At 32.0% G+C, this 22,358-nt stretch overlaps 3 protein-coding genes across 4 annotated transcripts; 1 reads left to right on the forward strand and 2 right to left on the reverse strand.

Annotated features, from left to right (window-relative positions):
• The first annotated feature begins 3,862 nt into the window (after window positions 1–3,862).
• Window positions 3,863–11,056, forward strand: TpnCI (troponin C type I). Of its 2 annotated transcripts, none has more exons than XM_018448902.1 (6): window positions 3,863–4,185; window positions 5,648–5,678; window positions 8,098–8,241; window positions 8,540–8,659; window positions 9,825–9,956; window positions 10,738–11,056. In XM_018448902.1, exons 1-6 carry the CDS (start codon window positions 4,162–4,164, stop codon window positions 10,764–10,766), a joined length of 480 nt encoding a protein of 159 aa, XP_018304404.1. In that variant the 5' UTR covers window positions 3,863–4,161; the 3' UTR covers window positions 10,767–11,056. The 2 variants fall into 2 exon arrangements, with proteins under 2 accessions (XP_018304404.1, XP_018304405.1); XM_018448903.1 differs by having other exon boundaries at window positions 3,865–4,164.
• A 1,885-nt stretch (window positions 11,057–12,941) lies between these two features.
• On the reverse strand, window positions 12,942–16,492 carry LOC108723330 (NCK-interacting protein with SH3 domain). Its single transcript, XM_018449009.1, has 9 exons — window positions 16,103–16,492; window positions 15,808–15,998; window positions 14,499–15,389; window positions 14,051–14,253; window positions 13,873–13,976; window positions 13,576–13,794; window positions 13,327–13,499; window positions 13,137–13,234; window positions 12,942–13,032 (listed from the first exon to the last, which is right to left on the reverse strand). The coding sequence occupies exons 1-9, from the start codon at window positions 16,128–16,130 to the stop codon at window positions 12,942–12,944; spliced, it is 1,998 nt and encodes a 665-aa protein (XP_018304511.1). The 5' UTR covers window positions 16,131–16,492.
• Window positions 16,493–17,506: 1,014 nt separating this feature from the next.
• Window positions 17,507–21,462, reverse strand: Taf5 (TATA-box binding protein associated factor 5). The gene is made up of 11 exons (XM_018449011.1): window positions 21,308–21,462; window positions 20,985–21,170; window positions 20,044–20,246; window positions 19,755–19,951; window positions 19,458–19,662; window positions 19,234–19,353; window positions 19,026–19,171; window positions 18,814–18,951; window positions 18,496–18,689; window positions 17,832–18,123; window positions 17,507–17,754 (listed from the first exon to the last, which is right to left on the reverse strand). Exons 1-11 carry the CDS (start codon window positions 21,368–21,370, stop codon window positions 17,540–17,542), a joined length of 1,959 nt encoding a protein of 652 aa, XP_018304513.1. The 5' UTR covers window positions 21,371–21,462; the 3' UTR covers window positions 17,507–17,539.
• Between the last annotated feature and the right edge of the window lie 896 nt (window positions 21,463–22,358).

The following is a 22,358-nucleotide window of genomic DNA, read 5'->3' on the forward strand; positions in this document are numbered from 1 at the left end:
TTTAAAGGTATTTTAGTTTTCATGGATATACATTCCCATCTTTTTGTAATACTATTAGATACCAATTCTACGGGAACATTAGCAAATAAGGAAACAACATCTAATGAAACAAGCATGTAATCAAATTCAATACAAACATCCTTTAATTTTTCAGTAAGATAAAAACTATTCTTAATATAGTTAGCAAGACTATGAATCATACAAGTAGAATTAAAGATATTATTTCTAGTGTAATGCAGATGGCGATATGCATCTTTTAACTCCAAGCGCAAAATGGCTTTTACATTATTAAGTTGAATTCTTTTTAATCTTTTGTAAGATTGAGATTATTGTAAAAAAAAGATTGTTAATATTAGTAAACCTATAAAGATGCGGAGGCAAATATGTGATATATAATTATCTTGGGTCATTACATATGCTTTATATTTATACTTACATTTATTTTGCATATAATGAAATAATGAATTTCGTGATATAATTCGTCTACAGATAAAAATCAACAATTATATTCCTATAGCCAAATCCATCGAGATTAGAGTTTGAAAATTTTGTATTCTCGTTAATACAAATTTTGCATCAAAATTTTATAAAATAAAAAGTATTATTTATAGATTTTTATCAGTTGAGTTTAAAATGTGATTATTTAATTTTATATTTAATTGTTTTTCTAAGAAAATAATTAGAAGAAGAAATATTACGTTTTCTAAATTGTAATTCTAAATTATAATTTTTAAAAATAATAGTTTATTTTTTAGATCAATAAATTCCTATTCTACTAAAAAATATACTGAGTTTTTGTTCTTAAAATCATTTATTGTAAATAGTTTCACTGTTAGATTTTTTCCATATAAATTAAATTTTAGTTTTGAAAAACAAATTTTATCATTAAACTACTTTAAGAATAAAAATTCAATAAAATTTTAATTACACACACACAAGAAAAATTATTTCGTTTTTTTAAATTTTTTATAGTATTGTAATAAAAAGTGATTATATTGAAACATAAAAATGATTGTTTCATTTTACATTATTTTTATATCCTCGAGTATAAAATATTTTTTATCTTACTACTTAAGTAGATCGTCGCAGAAGAGAGCGATTCCAATTTACCAACGTTGCATACGCGTGTCTCGGTGAGATTAAAGTGACTAAATGTATCGAAATGCATAGAAGCTGTCATTTTCGTAGCAAATAAACATCGTGTTTTTGTTTCAAGAATAATACTAATGAAGTACGTGTATTAGCGCAATATAACGCAAGCCGCATAACTTTCGATCTGTCATGACTTGTGTAGCGCATCCTCAAAAAAATAATGATAAATGACCGTACTTCAGTTTATTTCAGATATAGGATGGTTGTTTATTGTTTTCGCGTAGAGCACTGTCCGCGCAGAAGTTTTCACTTGGCAAATGTCCATTCGTATCTTCGCATTCTATCTTTCATCCCCGTCATATGTCGGAGTATCCGGAAAGATCTACCTGGCACACGTATGCGAAGATGTGTAATCTCAGAACATATGTATCCTACTGAGAAACACAAATCTCAATGCATTTTTTTATTTAATCATAAGATATTAATCGGAATTTTCAAATGCTAACCCGAAACTGATTCATAAGAAAACATATCAAGTATCAAATATATCCTCTCCGATTTTGATGAATTTTAGATATTGTAATATAGATAAAATAAGATACGCATTCTTTTTTTATAAGTGCTCTTATGCACGTGAAGGGAATAAAACTTTTTTTCCTTAGAGCATAAAGCTTAAATAAAAATTGATTTATATTTCTAAGTCTTACATTCGCGATGCTAGAAATCGCTCTGAAATTTCGGATGGAAGAAAGAAATAACTAATCACATTGTTAATTACAATTTATTAACTCTTTCTCCAGCCAAAATCTCGAAGCGATTTCTAGTATTTGGACACAAAATTCAATCATCTATGTTATCAAAATGATAAGAGATATGCAAGAATGGGTGCATTCAGAAGTGACGATCGCTCACTGAGCGATCACTGAGTAAAAAAGGGATTAATCTCTGATTAATATGTTTATTTATTATAATTCGTAACGTAGAATAACTTGTCTATTATAGATAATCTTTTATATCATATTTCTTACTTATTTATTACTGTTTATTATTTCTCTAATGCCGTGTATAATTATAATGACGCTCCACCGCTCTCACTGAGCGCTACATAATCTTACGGTCCAAACACGGCATTAGAGAAATAATAAACAGTAATAAATAAGTAAGAAATATGATATAAAAGATTATCTATAATAGACAAGTTATTCTACGTTACGAATTATAATAAATAAACATATTAATCAGAGATTAATCCCTTTTTTATTCAGTGAGCGATCGTCGCTTCTGAATGCACCCAATGTTTTAAACTTTTTATTTTTAACTAGACTTTTATCGTTGCAAAGACACTCTATGGCGATGTATTCAGATATTTTATTTGTTATTTTGTCTTCTAAGTAAGTAAAATGTTGCAATTAATACATTTCAAATCAATTGATCTTTTAATTTTCAAGAAGGATTTAACTCACAATGATTGCATATATCGCGAAACACATTTTCTGATATATTTTTGTTTAATCATAGAATATCAGTTGAAATTTTTACACGCTAATGTCCGAAACTGACTCGGAAGGATAATTATTTTCTTTTCCTTGAAAGCAAGTAAAATACTCTAATTAATATCCTTTATGAAATAATTGCATATATTCTGCTTTCAAGAATTCGTTATTACGTTGTCCTTTTTGCAAAGGAGGATTTAACTCGTTGCGGTTATTTCTCGTTCCAAGTCGCTTTCGCTTCTATTGTTGTGAAAATTTTTGTCTTGATTCCAAATAGCAAGTTTGACATCCGATTCGTCCGGTGCACCATACGTACTGACGGTTTACTGTCGCTTACTCCAACCGCGGGATTTTCATTCTCTATTTTCGTACCGTTGCAGTAGTAGTATAACGCTACGTTTGTGCAGGATTGTAATCGTACGAATACGAGAATCTAATAAAAACTCCTTAGAGTTGTGCCTAAAATCCCTTACAGAAATCTATACATCATTATAATGCAGGAAGTAATTAATTACTTGTTTGGAGTACTAAACAACAGTGCTTTTAATACTTAAAATAAATAATTAATCATTATCTTCCACTATTAAATTGACTAGTATTAGATTTCTGTAAAAGATACTAGAAGTTTTCTAACAGCTATTTATTATGTTAAATAAATCCATCGGAACTCTGTATCCCGTTTCATCTGTATCTTATTTATTTTTTATCGATAGATCGTATCTTCGATCAAATATTGATTTTTTTCATAATTAAAATTTTCACAATCATCTATCAAATTTCAAGTTACATCCCCGATTTAATAACAGTTTCTTTCCTCTTTCTCTTTTATACACGTCAAGAATAGTTTTGTTGAAGTATCTAAACAGTTAACTAGATACAGATCGAAGAATAATTTTGTTGGATTATCAAAATAATCATATAGGATATGACTCAAGCTTGTTGGAATGTCAAAACTTTTTGTAGCAACACTCATCGTGCTTAAGCATAATTATTTCAATGGTCCAACAAAGTTTATATCTATCTCAATTTTTAGTACTGCTCTTTCCATGTAACTTTGCCTTTGCATCGGAAAAGGGTGTTTCCGGCTTAAAAAGATATCGATTCGAACAACGATTAGGTCCGTTCCGCTACGTCAAAGTTGCCGGCGTTACCGGATCCCACAGGCGAACACGAGACGAAGAGGAGCCGCCTCGAGACCGTCTCGCTGATACACATTCCCAGAAATAGCGCACAAGCACCTTCCCGGAGGCAGCTTCGAAGTCCCGCTAAAGAGGCAGCAAACGCGTCCTCGACGATTGGCTGGAGCCAGGCTGGGGCGCGGTCCACGATCGGTCACGCAACCGCTATATCGTCCCATTCGAATATTATCGCGACGCTACGTCGTCTCGTAGCAGTGTGTCAAATCGACGACGAGGCTTGGATTCGTCGATCTCACGTTTTCGTTTGTAAATCCTTTTCGAAAGCAAGCCGCGCATCTGCGAGATTCGGGTCGAAATCGGTCGAGTAACACCTCGGTGTCTTAAGTAGAGTAAAAAAAAAAAGAAAAAAGAAAACAGTCGAATTTCGCGCCGCCACCATGGTATGTTCTATCGATGATATTGTAAGTCGTCGCCCTGGTAAACACACACGTTTTCCTGCTGTCTATACTTAGTAGTTATTTGTTGTATTTTTTAACCGTGCTCTCTCTCCCCTTTACTTATCACTACCTCTATCTTTCGATCTTTCTATTTTTTTTTTCATATCGTTGAAAATTATTTGCACGTGCCGCCTGAGCATTTAATTATAGATGACTTTCCTTTTTCTAATCTATCTCTTGATTTGTTTCTATTTTTTGTTTTATTTTTTATGCATCGTGATTCAGTAGCGATTAACAGTGTACATTGTGCTCGGATTTTCTAGCACGCCTAGATAAAATGTGTCTAACCGATCAACCACTTCTGGCTGAGAGAGATTATCTTGGAAACGCGATGGACGAGATTCTGGAAAAACGTGATTGTTTCTTAAACGGCGAATTGATACGACCGTCTCTTTAAAACCATCGAAAAAATAAAATGTGTTTCATTATCCTAAATATATTTATGTGATATAATATTGATCGAAAAATTGATTGGTGTGAAAAGTTGGTTCTTTTCGCGGCTGTTACATTACGGCTTAAGGTGGATTGTTTAAAGCGGCGGTTCGAATAAACCTATTTTAATTCATAAATTGTAACCGGTATGTTTGAGTAGAATGATTGAGACTTTTCGATAAATTAAATAATGATTCTTTAATAATAAATCACATTGTCACTATAAAATCATTAAAAATAGTGAACATTTTAACTTAATTAATTCTTTTATAAATATATTAGAATAAAAAATTTATTTAATTACGATATATATATTTATAAACAATAAACTTAAATATATATTCAGTAATCTTAATTAATTATATACTTTTAAGTAAATTTTGATTATAATTATATTTTATTATATCAAAAAGTTTCAATGTTTTAGCATGCTCAGAATTGCACGCATGAAAATTCTATCTTGTGTAAAATTTATACATATATTATAATCTGAAAACACGAAATAGTTCGTATTTATTATTTGAAAGTAAAGATAAACTTGTTTAACGGAGATTTTAAAGATCAAAACTTGTTGAATGAAATTTAACAGTGCACGGATGTTTCCTCCCTTGCAGCAGAAATGTCCAAATTATATCACGGGAACAACCAATAGATATCGTAATCTGTAGGATATTCATATGATATATTCAGAATATATCTGCTGTGTGGACTCCAAAAGTAACTAGCAATTTTTAATTGAACGCGATAAATTCACTTATTGTTTAAATTAACAATTGGTGTGTGTAATAATTACGATTAAAAGAATGATTAAGATTTTCGAGGTTTGATAAGTAAATGTACTTAAAATTTTTGTGTAACAATTTTTGTGTAATAGTTATGATTGATAAGATTGATAAAGATTTTTGAAGTCCAATGTGGAATATCTAAAAAAATATTCTATACTTATCGATACAATTGTAATTTGTATCTTTATCGTAATTTTTGCCATTTGCAGGCTGATGAGTTGCCGCCAGAACAACTTGCCGGTATGTATTTAAATTCAAAGCAACTTGTTAATATCTAGGAAAATTTCAAATAAAAAAAATCGCGATAACAATAATTCTAAATTAATTTGATTAATAACCGATAGTACAAAAAATATAAAGTAAATTTTACTTAAAAATCATATATTATCTTTTTTAAAATTATTTATTATTTTAAAATCTTTAAATATTAAAATTTTTAAATGTTTACATTAATTCTGAAAATTAAATACTTTGTTTACAAAGGCAGACAACGAAGCGATCGAAACTTATCACATTCATTGATCTCGCTGTCTGTTATAACGCAAAAATAGATATTCTCATACATATTCCAAGAAAATCCAGGGAATAAACAACGGTAGAACGCAGCAGCCAAAAACAAATAGACATAAATCTAGCCATCTATACATATCATTTAGAATTTAATACCGTGAAGTTACGCGTTAAAGATTTTAGAAATTATTTCACGCTTATCGCGATACATTATTAGTGTCTTTAATAAAACGCGTATTAAAAGATGAATTTTTACGATTTAATAATATCGCTAGTTTCAATATCCCTTAAATATACGAGATATAGTCACGATTACCGAATATACAAGCAAATTTAAGTAAAAGTGTTTAAATTGCAATCTCTCGGCAACGAAGAAAATGTGCTAGTATAAAATCATTTTTAATATCGCGGCGGTGGCTTCAGGATTAAAAATAGAGCTCTTTCTTACAAATGGAACATACCAATTGAGCGTCGAGCACGGATAAATTTTCATTGCTTTCGCCGAGTTTATTTATGCGTTTGATCCGATCGAGGGCAGCTGCGGAGAACGCGGCTATGTATAGCTACGTAAAACGGAATGAAAAAGCAGCGTCTCGCACGACGACAAAGACGACGACGATCGATTCCACGAATATATATCGAAATGAAAATAGAAGGGAAAAACCGTGATAAAGATAGGAGAAAGAAAGAGAGAAAAGGAGGAAGAAAAGATAAGCTTCTCGTTTTTTTTTCCAATCGTTTGCGATTGCCGGGCATATTCGCGCTCTCGCAATCGGAGGTTTTAAGACGGGCGTCTGGAATCGCGCGCAGCCTCCCGCCGCTGAATCAAGACGCAGTAATACGCGGAACATTCGAGACGTAACTCCCGCGAGTTACGAATATAGCCCTCGAACGAGATACGGTTCTTCGGGAGCGTATCGAAAATACACCGGAAGATGTAATTTTTTCACGCTTCACTGATAACAGGATTGACTGACCACGTAAATGCGACCATGACCAAACGTTCCAAAACTTTCACATATATGTTACAAAAAATATGTATAATAAAATACGTATGTATATGTTTACAGAAATAGGAATTTATGATGTGTACAGAAAATTATTATTACATATAATTATATGTGATATATATAATTATATGTATGATATAAATAAAAACTAAATGAATAAACAGCTGATGGTACTGTCGTTCATAAATACGGGAACACTTGTGACTTCCTCGCACAAAAACTTAAGTATCTCAGCGAAAAAAATTGGGAAATTTTTAAAGGAGAAAGATAAACCTTTCAATCGGTATTCAAATTTAATCTCTATGATTGTCCTAAATTATATAAAATTCAAAATTAATATTTTTTTTAATATACTAATAAATATGATATAAATACAAACTGAAGAAATATAATAAATTCTTATTTATGTTCACACATACACACACAAAAAGAGTAATAATTATCTAACGCGCGCGCGATCTTCCAATATTATAAATTAGATATTAATACATATTACATATGCATTAATATTCCGATTGCTACACAAAAGTTGGCTTATCGCCGAATAATTTCGCGTTAGAGTTAAAAATAAGGAAGACTGGAGTAGGAAGATACCGGTAACACGATACTGGTAACGTAAATGTCAAAAGAACTCTCGAAATCTGGATCGCGCGTTAAATCGGAGCAGTTAAATCAAATTAAATATCAAATGCAATATAGATTCGTCGAAAATGTCGTAAAATCCAAAGGACACGTATAATTGCAGGCGTGAACCGTGTAATTGCGTGCAGTTTACATCAGATAAAATAACGATAAATAAACATCACGTAACCCATCGACGCGAACCGATGGTGTATCAGACCAAATAAGCTCAGCGCCAACCGTCCCAGAAGGACGTTAACATACGGTCTAAATCTGTATCGCTCTGTTTAATGTCTTTAACCGGACGACTTATTGTTAGCGAAATTAGAAGAAGTGTAGAAGAAACCGCTCAGAAATGAGAGGAGAGTCTTTCATTGCTTTCCAAGAATCTTCAATTCTTTGCGAACCGTCGAATTCTAACTACATCCAGTAATTAAAGAAAAATTGTAATTGCTCTATTGTCTGTTTTGAATTCACGGAAGTCAGAGAACATTTTCTAATGCGAAAACTTTTTGCAGTTCTGCGCAAAGCTTTCGATAGCTTCGACAGTGGAAAGAGTGGTAGCATCCCTACTGAAATGGTCGCCGATATCCTTCGGTTAATGGGACAACCGTTCAACAAGAAAATCTTGGACGAACTCATCGACGAGGTCGACGCCGACAGTAAATATCATCAATCGTATTAATTAACTACGGCGCAACATCAACAATGTTACAATTACTCGTACGAAGAATTTCGAAGCTTATTTAAAGAATATTAATTGACCAAATATAATAATGACTTGTTTATCTCTCTATTTTTAAAGTGTTTACAGATATTATGAACGGTCTCTACCGAGTTGTTGTCAAATGTCGCACGATTAAATGTACCGTAACACAGTACATTAAATTCTCTCAGTAATTTTATTTATAGAATTCGTTGTACTTTTGCACACCAACTCACAATAATATCCGCTTGCAGAATCTGGGCGGCTTGAGTTTGACGAATTCGTCACGTTGGCAGCGAAGTTTATTGTTGAGGAGGATGCTGAGGCGCTGGAAAAGGAGCTACGAGAAGCTTTCAGGCTTTACGACAAGGAAGGTAATAACAAGTCAAGAGACTCGTAATAAAACTAAAATATCGGATAAGACTCGTTATTTTACGAAGTTTCTTCGATGAAGGCATAGCTAACAATCATTTTAATAACAGCAACTATTTTTTTATAAATTCAAATTATTTCATATATAGTTTGAATCTGATTTTTAATATTTTTTAATACGATCAATCTAAATTCTTCACATGAAGGTAATAAAATCAATACTCTTTCGATATTGCGATAAAATACTGTGCTTCGAACTTTTTTCAGATTTGTTAACTTTTTCCATGTGGTTTTTTTTTAAGATAAAAAAATTTCAAACTCTTAAATTATCTTTTCTGACATTTCTTATCTTCCTTTTTCATATGTAGTCTCTAAAATGAGGCTGCCATATGGTAGTTGATATTTTATTTCGAGAAACAAATCAGTTTTACAGTGTGAAAAGACTTGGCGTGACAAGCATGAGATATGCGTCGAGGAAATTTCAGAACGTTTGTACAAACAGGCGCATTAAGTTCGCATCAGTTTCGTTATATGCGAACGTAAAAATAAGCCGGAGATTCCCAACAGAGGAAGCTCACGTGGCGGCCGAGAGCCAAGAATGTCGTAACACATCTTTCATGAATTACGATTATGTCGAGGGTGTAACGTATGTATTTTAACGTGGCTGGCACCGAGAAGATAAATATTGCGGAGCGGATAAATTTTGCAATTACTATTTGTGTCAAGTGAAAGGGAGATGAGTACTACATGCCAAAATAAATTCTAGGGATATATAATGCAGCAATATAACGATATTCTCAGATTCTTACGAGTACAAAAGGAAAGATGATATTATACTAATCATACAATTATCTCATGCGTAATCAATTAAATGTTACTTAAATCTTTACAAAAATCCTTACAGAAATTCAATTTAAAGGCACATTTCCAAGAGCTACTCAAACCAGCCGTTTCAGTGATCATTAAAAGGATCACGTGATCAAAATTAATCTTTGATATTCATCAATTTTCGTCTCCTTTTTGTCGTTGAAACAGTTTAAGCGGTTAAGAAAATGTGCCCTTAATACTAGCCAACTTAATACTTAAAATAAATAATCACTACTTTCCAGTATTAAATTTCTGTATGGAAAAAGTCTGTGATTCTCTGTGCATACTTTGTTCTATCAGGTAATGGTTACATCCCAACGACATGTCTGCGCGAAATCCTAAGAGAATTGGATGATCAGCTGACGAAAGAAGAATTGGACATGATGATCGAGGAAATCGACTCTGATGGCTCTGGTACAGTAGATTTTGATGGTACGTTTTTAATTTTCCTCTTCCTTCTCTTTCAACAAAATATAATATCCAATAAATTACAATACAACTTGTAAAACAGTAATTTACCACGACAGAGTTAGAACAGAAAAGAAAATTCTCTGACTTTTCCCGGTTTTTTTCTGATCGCTAACTCTACATAAAATAAAAAATTTTAATTTCAGACTAATTTTATAGAAGAAGATAATTTCTTTATAAAGGCATTGATTTTTCGGTACTCTGTCGGTTTTAATACTTTTGATATAATATCATTTACAGTTATGAGATTTATAAAACGAAAAATATTGAACTGAAAGACTCAACATTTCATTTCTTATGAAGAATCAGCATGTGTCAATGTATATCAACGTCATATAAGTTGAACAGAGAGCCAAACGATTTATTTATATGTGGGCGTGCTGGCAGATCGAGGATGCCACTGATCTCGCGATTCTACCTATTTTTATATTCGTACTTAATAAATCGCAGCGATTCATCAAAATCACACGTCCGTTCCAATTTCTGATGAATTTCGCATATGATATTAAGAAATATTGGAATGTAACCCTTGAAATAATAGAAAGATTTATAGCAAATTAGATGTGAAATTTGATTCTTAGTACTAATTTGTATTTCTTACAAGAAATTAAGTGACTTCCTACAACAAACTATAATTTAATGACATAATTAAGTGCTTATAAAAAAGAAAATTTATTGTGTTTCTATTAAAAGGAAGATATATCAACAAAATTACATGAATATATATTGTATTTTTTCTTTTCAGAGTTTATGGAGATGATGACCGGTGAATAATCACCTTGAATGAATGGCGAACTGCTTTTGAATCTAAAGACACTTATGCAATCCATGCAATCACGTCTTGAAATTAATCATTCGCATGTTTATGAGGAATTAATGCGCATCGAGTTTATTCGCACAGAGATATTTTCCATTTTATGATTAGTCTCGGAAGCAAATTCCCATCATAAACGTCGCATCGAATGAATTGTATTTTTTGCTTTTATACACATACATCATATTTATTATAAAACAATAAATTTTACTTTCATACACTTACATAAGGCTTGGAATTTTTCATTGAAAAATAAAAATATTTATTGTTAATAAAACAAGATAAAAGTCTCATATTTTCTATTATTTAATAATGTAAATTACTTTCCTTGTGTTTGTATATATGGACAGAAAATTTGTAATACCTCTTTATCTGTTTCAAGACCAATATTTTTTTTTTAAATATCTGTACTCAAGCACATTTTTTTCATTCTGTTTTGATTAAAATCTGATATAAAGGACGTTACTGCTATTACATTAATTTTTAATAATGTTTTGAACTTATTTGCAAAGAGACTCTAAATTGTATAACATAGTATTGATTTCTCCAAATGTTTTGGTATATACAGGGTGTTTCCAAATTAAATCGCAAAACTTCGGGAGCGTGTAGAGGAGTAAAAAACTAAGAAAAAAAGTCCTATAGACATATGCTCGTTTTTGCTCCGTTTCAGAGAAATCGAAAAAAAATGTTTACATTTCTTGCCATATCTAGCACCGACATATTTGATTACATTTTCCACTTTCTGTTATGAATTTGTCAGTCGCTCTTTGAAAGCCTTTAATAGTAGATGAATTTTGTCTTTTGCAATATGCCGCGTACGTATTCTAATAGTGAATATGCTGATATGGTTTTTGTATACGGTTTCTGCAACGGTAATGCTTTAAAGGCCTGGCTGCTACAAGAGCCGTGTTTGACAGATGCAATGCTTGTATTGCTGCAAGAGGTGCACATTTCGAACAAAATCTTCATTAAAAAGTTTATAAATAAAATAATTAAAATAATAAATTAAATATATTTTTTTCTTTTTTCGTGATTTCCTGCGAAACAAAAAATAGATAATTTATTTTTAGACTGTGGCTCCTAACAATTTTCATACTAGATAACAAAAATACAAGTAAAAAATCGATAATCGTATTTATTATAAATTGACTTTTCAAAAGTTACATTTTAAATTATTAGTATGGAGAAAAAGAAAAAGAGAATATTTTATGTGACAGTTATGAGCTAAACTTTTTATTTATTTAACATTTAATTATAATCACATTAAATTTGAGATTTCTTTATAATTGACATGTTGATAGTCGCAAACATAACGTAGAATAACATGCTTAAAAAAATATAGTCACTAATCATAGACTAGCAAGTTTACTGATTACAGTGGCACCTAGTAAGTCTTATAAGTAAGTCCGTACGAATTTTTACCTAAAATTTTATTTTGTGAAAACATTTGCAAAATAATAATATTTGAAGAAAGTATTGATACTTCTCTGGAAAATAAAATATAAGCTAGAATTTATGTAATTTCTATGACTTAGAATATTGTGTTCTGACATATATAGATGTGGACTAGACTACACTTTATGGAGAAATAATACTAATAATTTTATTTAATTTCTCCGTTTTTTAACAATACACACAGAATTGTATCAGCTGCATGTGTTTATATTAAAGTTTTATCTCAATATATATAACCTCTATATATATAAATTACTTTACTTATATATTATTATCAACTATATTAAATGTAATTTAATTTAATTATATAAATGTTGGAATGCTTAGATATCAATGGTCCTCACAATAAGAATGAAAAGGATTTCTTTGTTATGTTTCATATGTTACGCATATATAATAATTTTATATATCTTTCCTACTAAATAGTTCATTTACATAAAGAGCAACGTCTTGTAGCACCAACAGAATGAAGACTTTTATGGCAGTCATAAAACATATCATCATCACTTCATAAGCTATGTGTGCGTTTCTTTTTATTAGATAAAATATAGAAGAGCCATCGTAAGGGCTATCAACAAAATTTGTTTCTCTTCTTACCGTTAATAAATTCTCAGAGCTACTTAAACAAGAGTTTGCAAGTCATCTTCGTCCAAATCTTGATCAGACGAGGGAATTAAATGTCACATTCTGAACAAATGTGGAAATTCGTTGCTAATTTCGCGGACTACTTGCTGGTCTTCATGACTTTCTACCGTTTCCTCGCAAAATATCCTAGTACAGAATGCAAGATATATTATATATAATAGTTTCATCAGATACGATAATATTTATAATAAATTGTAATAAAGAGGATATTTATACAAGTAAATCTTTACCTTGTAAAACATTTTAATAAATCTCCAGATCGATGACGATGCTCATTATAATTGGATGTGCGTAGAACACGGCGGCAAAGCTCCAGATATTGTCTACGCTGTCATTACATATTAAAAAATTATACATATTAAATATACATATATTTTTAACAAGTCCAATGTGAAATTATAACGCAACATGATGTAATACCTTATCACCCGGAAACATGTCGAAAAGTTGTCGTAGTATAATGTCAATAAGAACTTTTACGTCGTTAGTGTAAAAGAGACTTGCTATGGCATCGTTACTAAACAAGTCGACAAAAAGTTTCAATACAGAGTGCGGCGGTTGTGGCTCGTGATCAAATATTCGTACCGGATCCTCTGCGTAAGGTAAAAGTTTGTTAGCTCGAATCATTTCTAACATACATATACGTACATACTGCTTGTAATAATTTACCTTCTCTGTTAAAAAGAAATAAAATTTTTTCAGTAAAAGTCTTGGCTACAGTTCGCTCACGCAGGGCGTTTAGAACGATATTCTCAGAAGTTGTAAATTGTAAATTGTAGGATAATATCAAATTTATAAACAAATCTGGGATTTGATCTTCCAGATCTGTATCAGGCGGTGTTTCTATTAGGTCCAGCAGGAATGATATAAAATCTGAGCCAAGTTGTTCTGTAAAAGAATCAATAAGGAATACATATTTTGATCTCTATTTTTAATGATGATATTGTACGATCTATTTTTACTCACCTAAATGTGTAACTGGCATGGGTTCACCCATTGAAAAAATCATTGTAAGCAATAACGAAGAATAATTTAATCTTAATACATTCCTGGGATTACTTTTCATATCTCTATAAAAATCAGAATTTTTGTTATTAGTTAAATATTAGTTAAATATACTTCATCATTGTCTTAATATTCATACCTTGCTAATTCCATTGGTAGAATACTATTTAACATGATAGTTAGTACCACTGGATCTAAACTGCACATAACGCCAAATGATTGCAACAACAGTTGTCTAATAGTCCATCTCGTCTCCATCTGATAATATTGTATTAATATAGTTACGCCATTGTATCGATCTTGCCTTAAAACATATCTCGATACATTTGCATCAGCATTGGTCTGAAAAAAAATAAACGTATGAATACATCAATCAATAATAAAATCAAACTAAGCAAATCATATTTATACCACATTTTTAGTGTTAAGAATAACAGACGTATATATTTTTAAGAGCATTCATGTAAATTTGAAAACAAAATTTTAATTAAGAGAGTGAGAAATAAACAATATTAAGAGTCAAACTTAATACTAAGTATGTGGTGTCGATTCAAGTTATTGCCTCATTTCATAAAACAAAAATATACCAATATTTCGGTCAATTCTTTGATATATTCCACGATAATAGATTCATCTTCATAAAGCATCCAACTTCTTTGCTGTGAATCTTCCTTGCACGAAGTCAGTTCGGTAAAAATAATTTTCAACCTATTAGCATCGTAAGTTTCTTCTATACTCATTTTTGACACAGTCAACGGTGTCTGTAGCTGATGCAGCAAAGCATCGAGATAATGACTTACAGTTTCTGGCAGCAACTGCTGCAGGCTAGATACTACAACTGTGACTGCTACTTTCGACATTTCATGACTAAGTTGAGTATTTTTGCGTACTTGATCGAGCAATTGATAAGCACTTCGCGAGTTAATGGCTTGTAAAGAATTGCTCTTTATTGGCGAGTTATTCTTCGCAGGCGAATTGTTTGTATTTGGCGAGCCGCTGCATATGTTTTGTATGCTACCTTGCGAGGAGCTTTTGCGAACTTCTGTAACCGATGCCTGAACTTTCTGAACAATGTCCGAAGACGATTGACGAGGAAGCGATTGAACACGTTGCTCGTCTCCATTCGGCCGTTGAGATTGTGTATTTGCTGGAATATGATCCGTGTTGTTACCGCGAAGAGTTGTTTGTGCAGTTGCGTAAGAGGTATTGCTTGGCGCTGATCTAACATCTGCTTCTGTATTGTCACAAGCAATCACAGAATGTGTTTCTTTAGATATAATGCTGCAATCTAAATCTGGTGGTTTAGGCGCTTGTCTTTTGCTTGACTTTTTGCTCAGTTCGATTTGTTTCTTCCTTTCTGTTAGCTTCGCTAAGAGATCTTGCTTGTCAGGCTGCACTGATTCACTATCCTTCTTAATTTCCGTTTCTAAAGTCAGTATACAATCTTCCAAAAAATCAATCAGGAACTGGGGCTGCGCCTGTGAATCAATCGATAATACAATAGATCTGTTTTAAATTCTTTTTAACTGAACTTCGCACACAATTCATCTTTTTTTTTTCTTTTTCTCTCCAATATGAAAAGAAAGAGGAAATATAAACTATGCAAGCTCAGTTAAAAAGAACAACTTTATTTTTAGTTAAATATCTTGCACAGTTCATCTTTTCTTTTTAGGTCTGTTCTTTTTAGCTGAATTTTTTGATTCATAGATCATCTTTCCTCTTTTTTCACGTGGAGAGAAAAGGAAAAAAGAAATATGCAAGAAGTTTAGCTAAAAATAATAGACCTTTTTTCTCTACATGTGAAAAGAAAAAGGGGAAAGATAAATCATACAAAAAGTTCAGCTAAATAGAATAGGTCTAAATATTCGTACATGCCTCAAAACAAGTTTCACATACCTTCACAGAGGCAACATAATTAGAGGGTATGTAGCCCAGACGTCCACCTCTGTTTACAACTTGCCACCAGTTTTTCTGCTTGACATTACGCTGCAGCAGAATGAAATACTCGCCTTCCCGGAAGCTGAGAGTCTTGGCAAATGTGGCCTTGAAGTCGTACAGGGCCTTAACCATTTCGTAGCTATCCGCAGCTGTAAAACATACAAAATGTAAAAAAAGAGAACGAGAAAACAATGAGAAAGAAAATATATCTCGAACGTGTGTCTCCGAAGGAATATAAATACGGCGAACTTACCTAACCTCGTCGCACCGTTATCGTCCATCGTGGAAAGCAAGAGTGAAATGCAACCGGTCTCGACGATGACAACGCCCAGATGAAAACGAGAATGCCGGAGAACCGCCTACTTACTTTCGTTCGCGTTTGGACATCTCATTTCCCTACTACTTGTCTTTTTCTGTCAATGGTTTTTTGCTCCAACCGGCCTTTCTCCGTGTGTGCGCGTGTATATTAATCACCTCTCGCTGCGATTGACAATACTGATACTACCGATACACGGATCACGGATCGGCTACTACCGCGAGATCGACATCGAATTTGACGAACTATCGCCGTTCACCCATTCACCCGCTCGCTATTGCATGCTATTGCACGAGTTACAAATTCGTGCGAATTATCGATCGTGCGTATCATACCGCTCCCGTTTTATAGAAATTTAATACTAGAAGGTACATTATAAACACTTGTTCAATACGATGAAATATCCACTTTACTCTATTTTGATATGCAATAAAATGCGATCTAAGAAGTTTTATTTTGTTGTAGAGTATCTGAAATAAGCTACTTGTTTTACTTGTGGTGAAAATTTTTCTCAAAATTTTGTACAAATTGAAATACTTTTCATAAATACTGAGAAAGTTTATATCTTTTGTTAGAATTCTTCATATATGTATGAATCTTGAGATTTAATGAAACTTTTCATTCTATAATTTCTGAAAAAATATCTTAAACTTGTTCAGAGAGAGAGAGATTTTATAATATTTCATCACAAAGTATAAGATGAGAAATCTTAGAAATGTCAGAATATTTCAGAATTCACATATATGAAAAATTCTAGAATTAAAAGATATAGACATTTTCTTGATACTTCTAAAGTGTTCCAATTTGTATAAAAAAATCTGAGAAATTTTTAAAAAGTTATAAAATTATTCAAAAATTTTAAAAAATTCTAAATTTTATGTAAAAATTATGAAAAATTTTAAAAGATTTTCATCATGAATTTATGTCTAATTACTTTCTGAATAATAGTGTTTTTAATATTCAAAATAAGTAATTTTCAATATTAAATTAGATTTCTGTAAAAGTCGGTCTACCTCTTACTGAATAAAAAGTAAACCGATTTTTACAGTACAATTTTCTTTTACTCAAACTTTAATTTACACAATGATAAGTATATCAAACGAAAACGCTTAGATATAAATAAAGCGAACTTATTTCAGAGACTATCAATATTAAGTAAAATGTAACTTCTATCGAATTCTATCGCATTTTATCAAGAAAAATTGAATGTTATATTTAATATAAATATCAATAATGGCAACACTGAGAAAATAATAAATGTGAAAAATTTATTAATAATTTTTATGATACATTTCATAGATTTAAATTATCTGTACATATATAGATTTAAGTCATGTTTTGATTTATATAACGACAAATCAAAGTCTTCGTGGATTATGTCGACTCAAACATGCCGATACCTAGTAATAAATTTCTTCGTGAAAAATGTAGCGTTACGACAGATGTGTTTTTTGTGGGGAAGGTACGTAGTAGATAAGATTCCGAGTTTGTTTTTACATCTGGATTGTGAGAAACGTTGACATCTTCCAAACTCATTTCTTCTGCTAATTTTATGAAATCCCATAATTTCAATGTACAGTCCAATGAACCTGACAAAGTGACATAATCGATTATTATTCAATACATTTTTATTTGATCTGCATAAAATAATGAATGGTGAAAATACCTGAGACTAGAATATTGCCATCCCGACTAAATGATAAACAATGAATATTAGCTGTATGGCCAGATAAGGCTGCAACAAGGTGACCATGTGCCAAATCCCACACAAGCACACGATGATCTGCCCCAGCTGAAGCTAAAAAGCGACCCTCTGTTGAGAAAGCTAAAGAAAAAATCGGTCCTTTATGGCCAGTCATCAATCGGACTTGATTGCCAGTTACACAATCCCATAATCTCACTGTCATATCGCTTGAACCACTCGCGACATAATTCGAATTTGGATGAAACTGAATTACCTATAAAGATAATGGAATAACAGTTAATTGTTTTATCTAATGATCAAATAGAGCACGAGCGTAGCATGATGGATAGCGCGCGAGTGTACCATGCTAGGAAATTCGGGTTCGATTCCCGGTAGATCTAAGAAATTTTCAGGCGCTCGTAACTCCTCTTCGGTGAGCTAACAAATTACTAAGAGTATCTATTGCCAAGAAAACCTCTCAAACTGCCGTCCGGAACCGGTGTCAAATTGTAGGTCCCGTATGTCTGTGTATCTTGCGCGCCACAGGCATACGAGAGGTAAACCCTGTCTCGACTTTAGGGTTGTCGCACCATTGAGTCAGTGAATGAACGATCAAATAAATTAATGATAGTAAATGTTAACTCACATCAACGTCTGAATAATGGCCAGAAAATATCCGTAATGGTTGATGAGAATCAGTCGTCCATAATCTGGCAGTTTTGTCATTCGAGGCACTTGAAAAGTAATAACCGTGTGGTGAGAATCGTACGCACCACACGGGAAATAGATGGCCTTTGTAACAGACGACACATGTCCATGTATGCAGTGACCATAGCCTTACTGAACAATTAAAATTATTACACCAATTAATTTATCTTTAATGTACTGATATTACATTAATAATTACACTAATAACTTTTATTACATGATTGAATAAACATTAAGTAATATAATCAAGTCTTACTTGTGGTATCTTCTGATGACGAAAGCAGAAGATTTCTGTCTGGACTAAATGAAAGACTGTAAATTGGCCCACTATGACCATACAGATTTTTCGTAGTTTCAGATGTTCGTTCATCCATCATTCTAACCAATACGTCTTCTATAAAGTTTTTCGCAACACATTTTAGAATATAAGTAAAAAAAATTGGCTTCTATCATGTTTTTATGTGTTACCTGCTTCTCTATTAATATCTTGCAATGGTTCACCCGTTTTCATCAACCTCAGTTTTTGTGGAATTAAACTCCACACCTTTATAGTAGAATCGCTAAATCCAGTGGCTAATAAACTTGAATCCTCTGCTATTTCTGCCGCTGTTATCCTAATTATAAAAGAAGATTTACAAATGGATATTAATGAGAAAATTTAATTTTGTGTACTTACGTATAAACAGTGTTTAACATAGTATAAAAGCATATAGATGGTAATGTGTCAGGTCCAAGGACGACTCTCTTTGACGCTTCCCTCAATGCCTTAATTTTTTCCATTTTATCTGCATCTTTCCTAAATTGAAAAGGTTTAAATTATACGAGAAACAGAAGCGAACCATCCTGTTAATTCTTTAACAGAAGCAAGTCATTAAAGAACCTGCAAAACATATTTCTTACAGATTGGGTAACGGCATTCTGCCCACAGCTGGGGCATTCGGATCAGATTTCGTCTTCTTTGAAAACAAGGGATCTTTCTTAGCCTTTTTCTTTTTTGGTTTATCACCATCTGTACCACCTTCTTTATCATCTTCCTCTTCTTTATTTGGCTCCATTTGAATATCAGGTTCCTTTAAAAGTCCGTAATAGACTTTGACCTTGTTATCTACATTTTAATAATTTTGTTAATAGACATTTTTTTATAAAGCATAAAAATAAGGAATAATTCTTTTGTTAAAAAAAATGAAATTTTATTACCTTGCCTGGTAGCCTCTCCTACCATAGCTCCAGATGTTGCTTCTATCTGCTGTTTATTACGAGCAACACCTTCATACATATCAAAATAAAGATGTTCCTGTATGATGTTTAACAAAACACTATATTTTTTTTCTTGCAAATGTCGTTTTAGTATCGAAAGGGTATCCCTTGACATTCTGATTATAAACTGATTGGATCTGCAAGTACAGATGTCAAATGATACTTGGGTTTAAATTATACTTAGGTTTTTAAATAATATTCATCATATATTGCTTGCGTCTATGCGTACTTAAAAGTGTCAGTTAATTCATTCCCTGCCATTTGCTCCCGTTTTGTTACATTTGATAATCTTTTCAAGTCATCTTGATAATACTCTTCTAAATTTCCACTGAACTTTTCCATGAGTTGTTTGGCCTCTTGAGAATGATTATTGTAAACCAATTCCAAATACATGTGCACCAAAACTGGATATAATATGGTTCCCAATTCATGCTATCATTATATATAATCTTGTATAGAATATAATACAATCTTGCATATAATACAAGTTCATACTAATGCTATCACTATACATATTAATCCTTTGCATTAATAGGACTTTCAAAGTACAATAGATTTTTTGATTGTGAATGAATCTGATAGATTTAAATCTATAAAAAATAAGTAAAATACAACTCGATTTCTACGATAGTAAAAAATCTTGTTAAAGCTTTCACAAATACACAAGAATTTATTAAAATTTTCATATAGTCTGAAACAATATAAAAATTTGTACTAAGTTCAAAGACACATTGTTAATGGAAGGTGTAGAATTACATATTGCCCATACAATAAAGGATTAATAAATATAAATCATTTATATAGTAAATTATTACATAAAATAATATATAAGCAGACTTATTCAAAATTTAGCTCATAAATGCTTCTTTTCCCTTCATTATTTCGCAAGACATTATTGAGCAAGACAGAACAAAAATAAAAAATAAACAATGTTAAATTGATTATACATTGACTATGCAGAAAGAATAGACGCTAAAGCTCTGTAACCGGCTGCTCTAGGGTCTATTCTTTATTTTTTGTCTCGCACAATACGAGACAATGGAAAGGAAGAAGCATATAGGTCACGAATAAGCCAAGTTTTGAACAGGTGTGATATAAAGCTATATATTTATGCTGTCATATTTGACATAAAATACTCGCACATATGTATTAATGATAACTTTGGTTTACCTTGTAAATGTCCAAAGCTCCTTCCACAAATTTTTTCAATTCACTGTATGCTTTCTCGTATTGTGCAGGATCACCTTCACTTTTATAAGCAGAAAGGACACTAGTCACATCAGAATCAGATTGTTGAGAGTCATCGATCGAAATATCAGTAAGATTAGCTTCTTTTCTAAATAATTCCTCAGTTCCCTAAAAACACAAAATAACAAATATACGTAGCTATTTGTTTCTAATTATGCGTGTGCGAAAAGATCTATTTATTAAATTTTTCAATAACACTGAATGCAGGTTAGGATTTAGAGATGAAAGAATATTTTCTGACTTACCTTAAAATTGTACTTCTTCAAAAGCTGCAAAACTGCGAGCATCGTATTCTTATCGGTATCCATATTTGCACAATTATTATAACTCTATTATATTATAACAACCGAGAAAAACAAACCGAAATAGTTACAAATCAACTCACACAGCTTGCGGTTCAAGCGGAAGCCAACCAAAGCCAACTGAAGTATATTCCAATATATTCTTTTTCACCAGAATAGATAGTGGCGGCGCCACGATCGCGATTATCGATAGTCCCGAGATTGCGATTCTCGTGATTCGATAGATTTCGCCATCGCTCGTAAACGCGCCACGAACTGAGATATTGTGCTCGAGTTGTTCCACGTTTCCTGTGATTTTTTTGTCATTTAGAATATTTCAGAAGCGTCTCGTGCATGGGAGATTGTCAAGGACATTTCTCTTTCTCGAATGCGTTGCGTTATATTATTCGTTGCCGCGATTGTTAGTGAATTTCAAAATGATTCGGCGCCATCGTAGCCTCGTAATGTCGCGTTACGTTGCATTAGCGCAAAGATAATTTAATCAACGATAAATTTTGCCGTTTTAAGTGCCGCAAATCGATTCGGAAGATCCCGCCATCCTGGTGTCAGCAATCCTCATCTGCAGGTTTGGAGTGGATTGATGGTTTTTGCGAGAAACGCAACAGGTGCATGGATCGTCACCAAGTATGTGATATCGTTATTGTTCATGAAAAACGTTTAGTTAACATAAGCCTATAAATAAATTCTTATTTGTAAGGCATAAATGGTTTCTCTTCTTTCGAGAATTATTTGAACGATAAACACTTTTAAATTTTAATAGCTATTTTTCCACGCCCTCTCTAAATAAATTTTATTTTTCTTCGTAATTAATATTAAATAATTGAAATAAGATTGGTATCGAGATTATTTAACGATTGTAATTGTAATTACAATAATTCTAATAATTACACTGTGATTGTAATTATTCAACAATTGTAATTACTTTTTGTTATTAGAAATCCACTAAATTGTAGTTTCGCGAAAACGTATTTTACAAGTTTGTACTTTGTCTAGA

The sequence above is a fragment of the Mycetomoellerius zeteki genome, unplaced genomic scaffold (assembly GCF_001594055.1).
Source record: "Mycetomoellerius zeteki isolate Tzet28-1 unplaced genomic scaffold, Tzet1.0 scaffold228, whole genome shotgun sequence".
NCBI lineage: Eukaryota > Metazoa > Arthropoda > Insecta > Hymenoptera > Formicidae > Mycetomoellerius > Mycetomoellerius zeteki.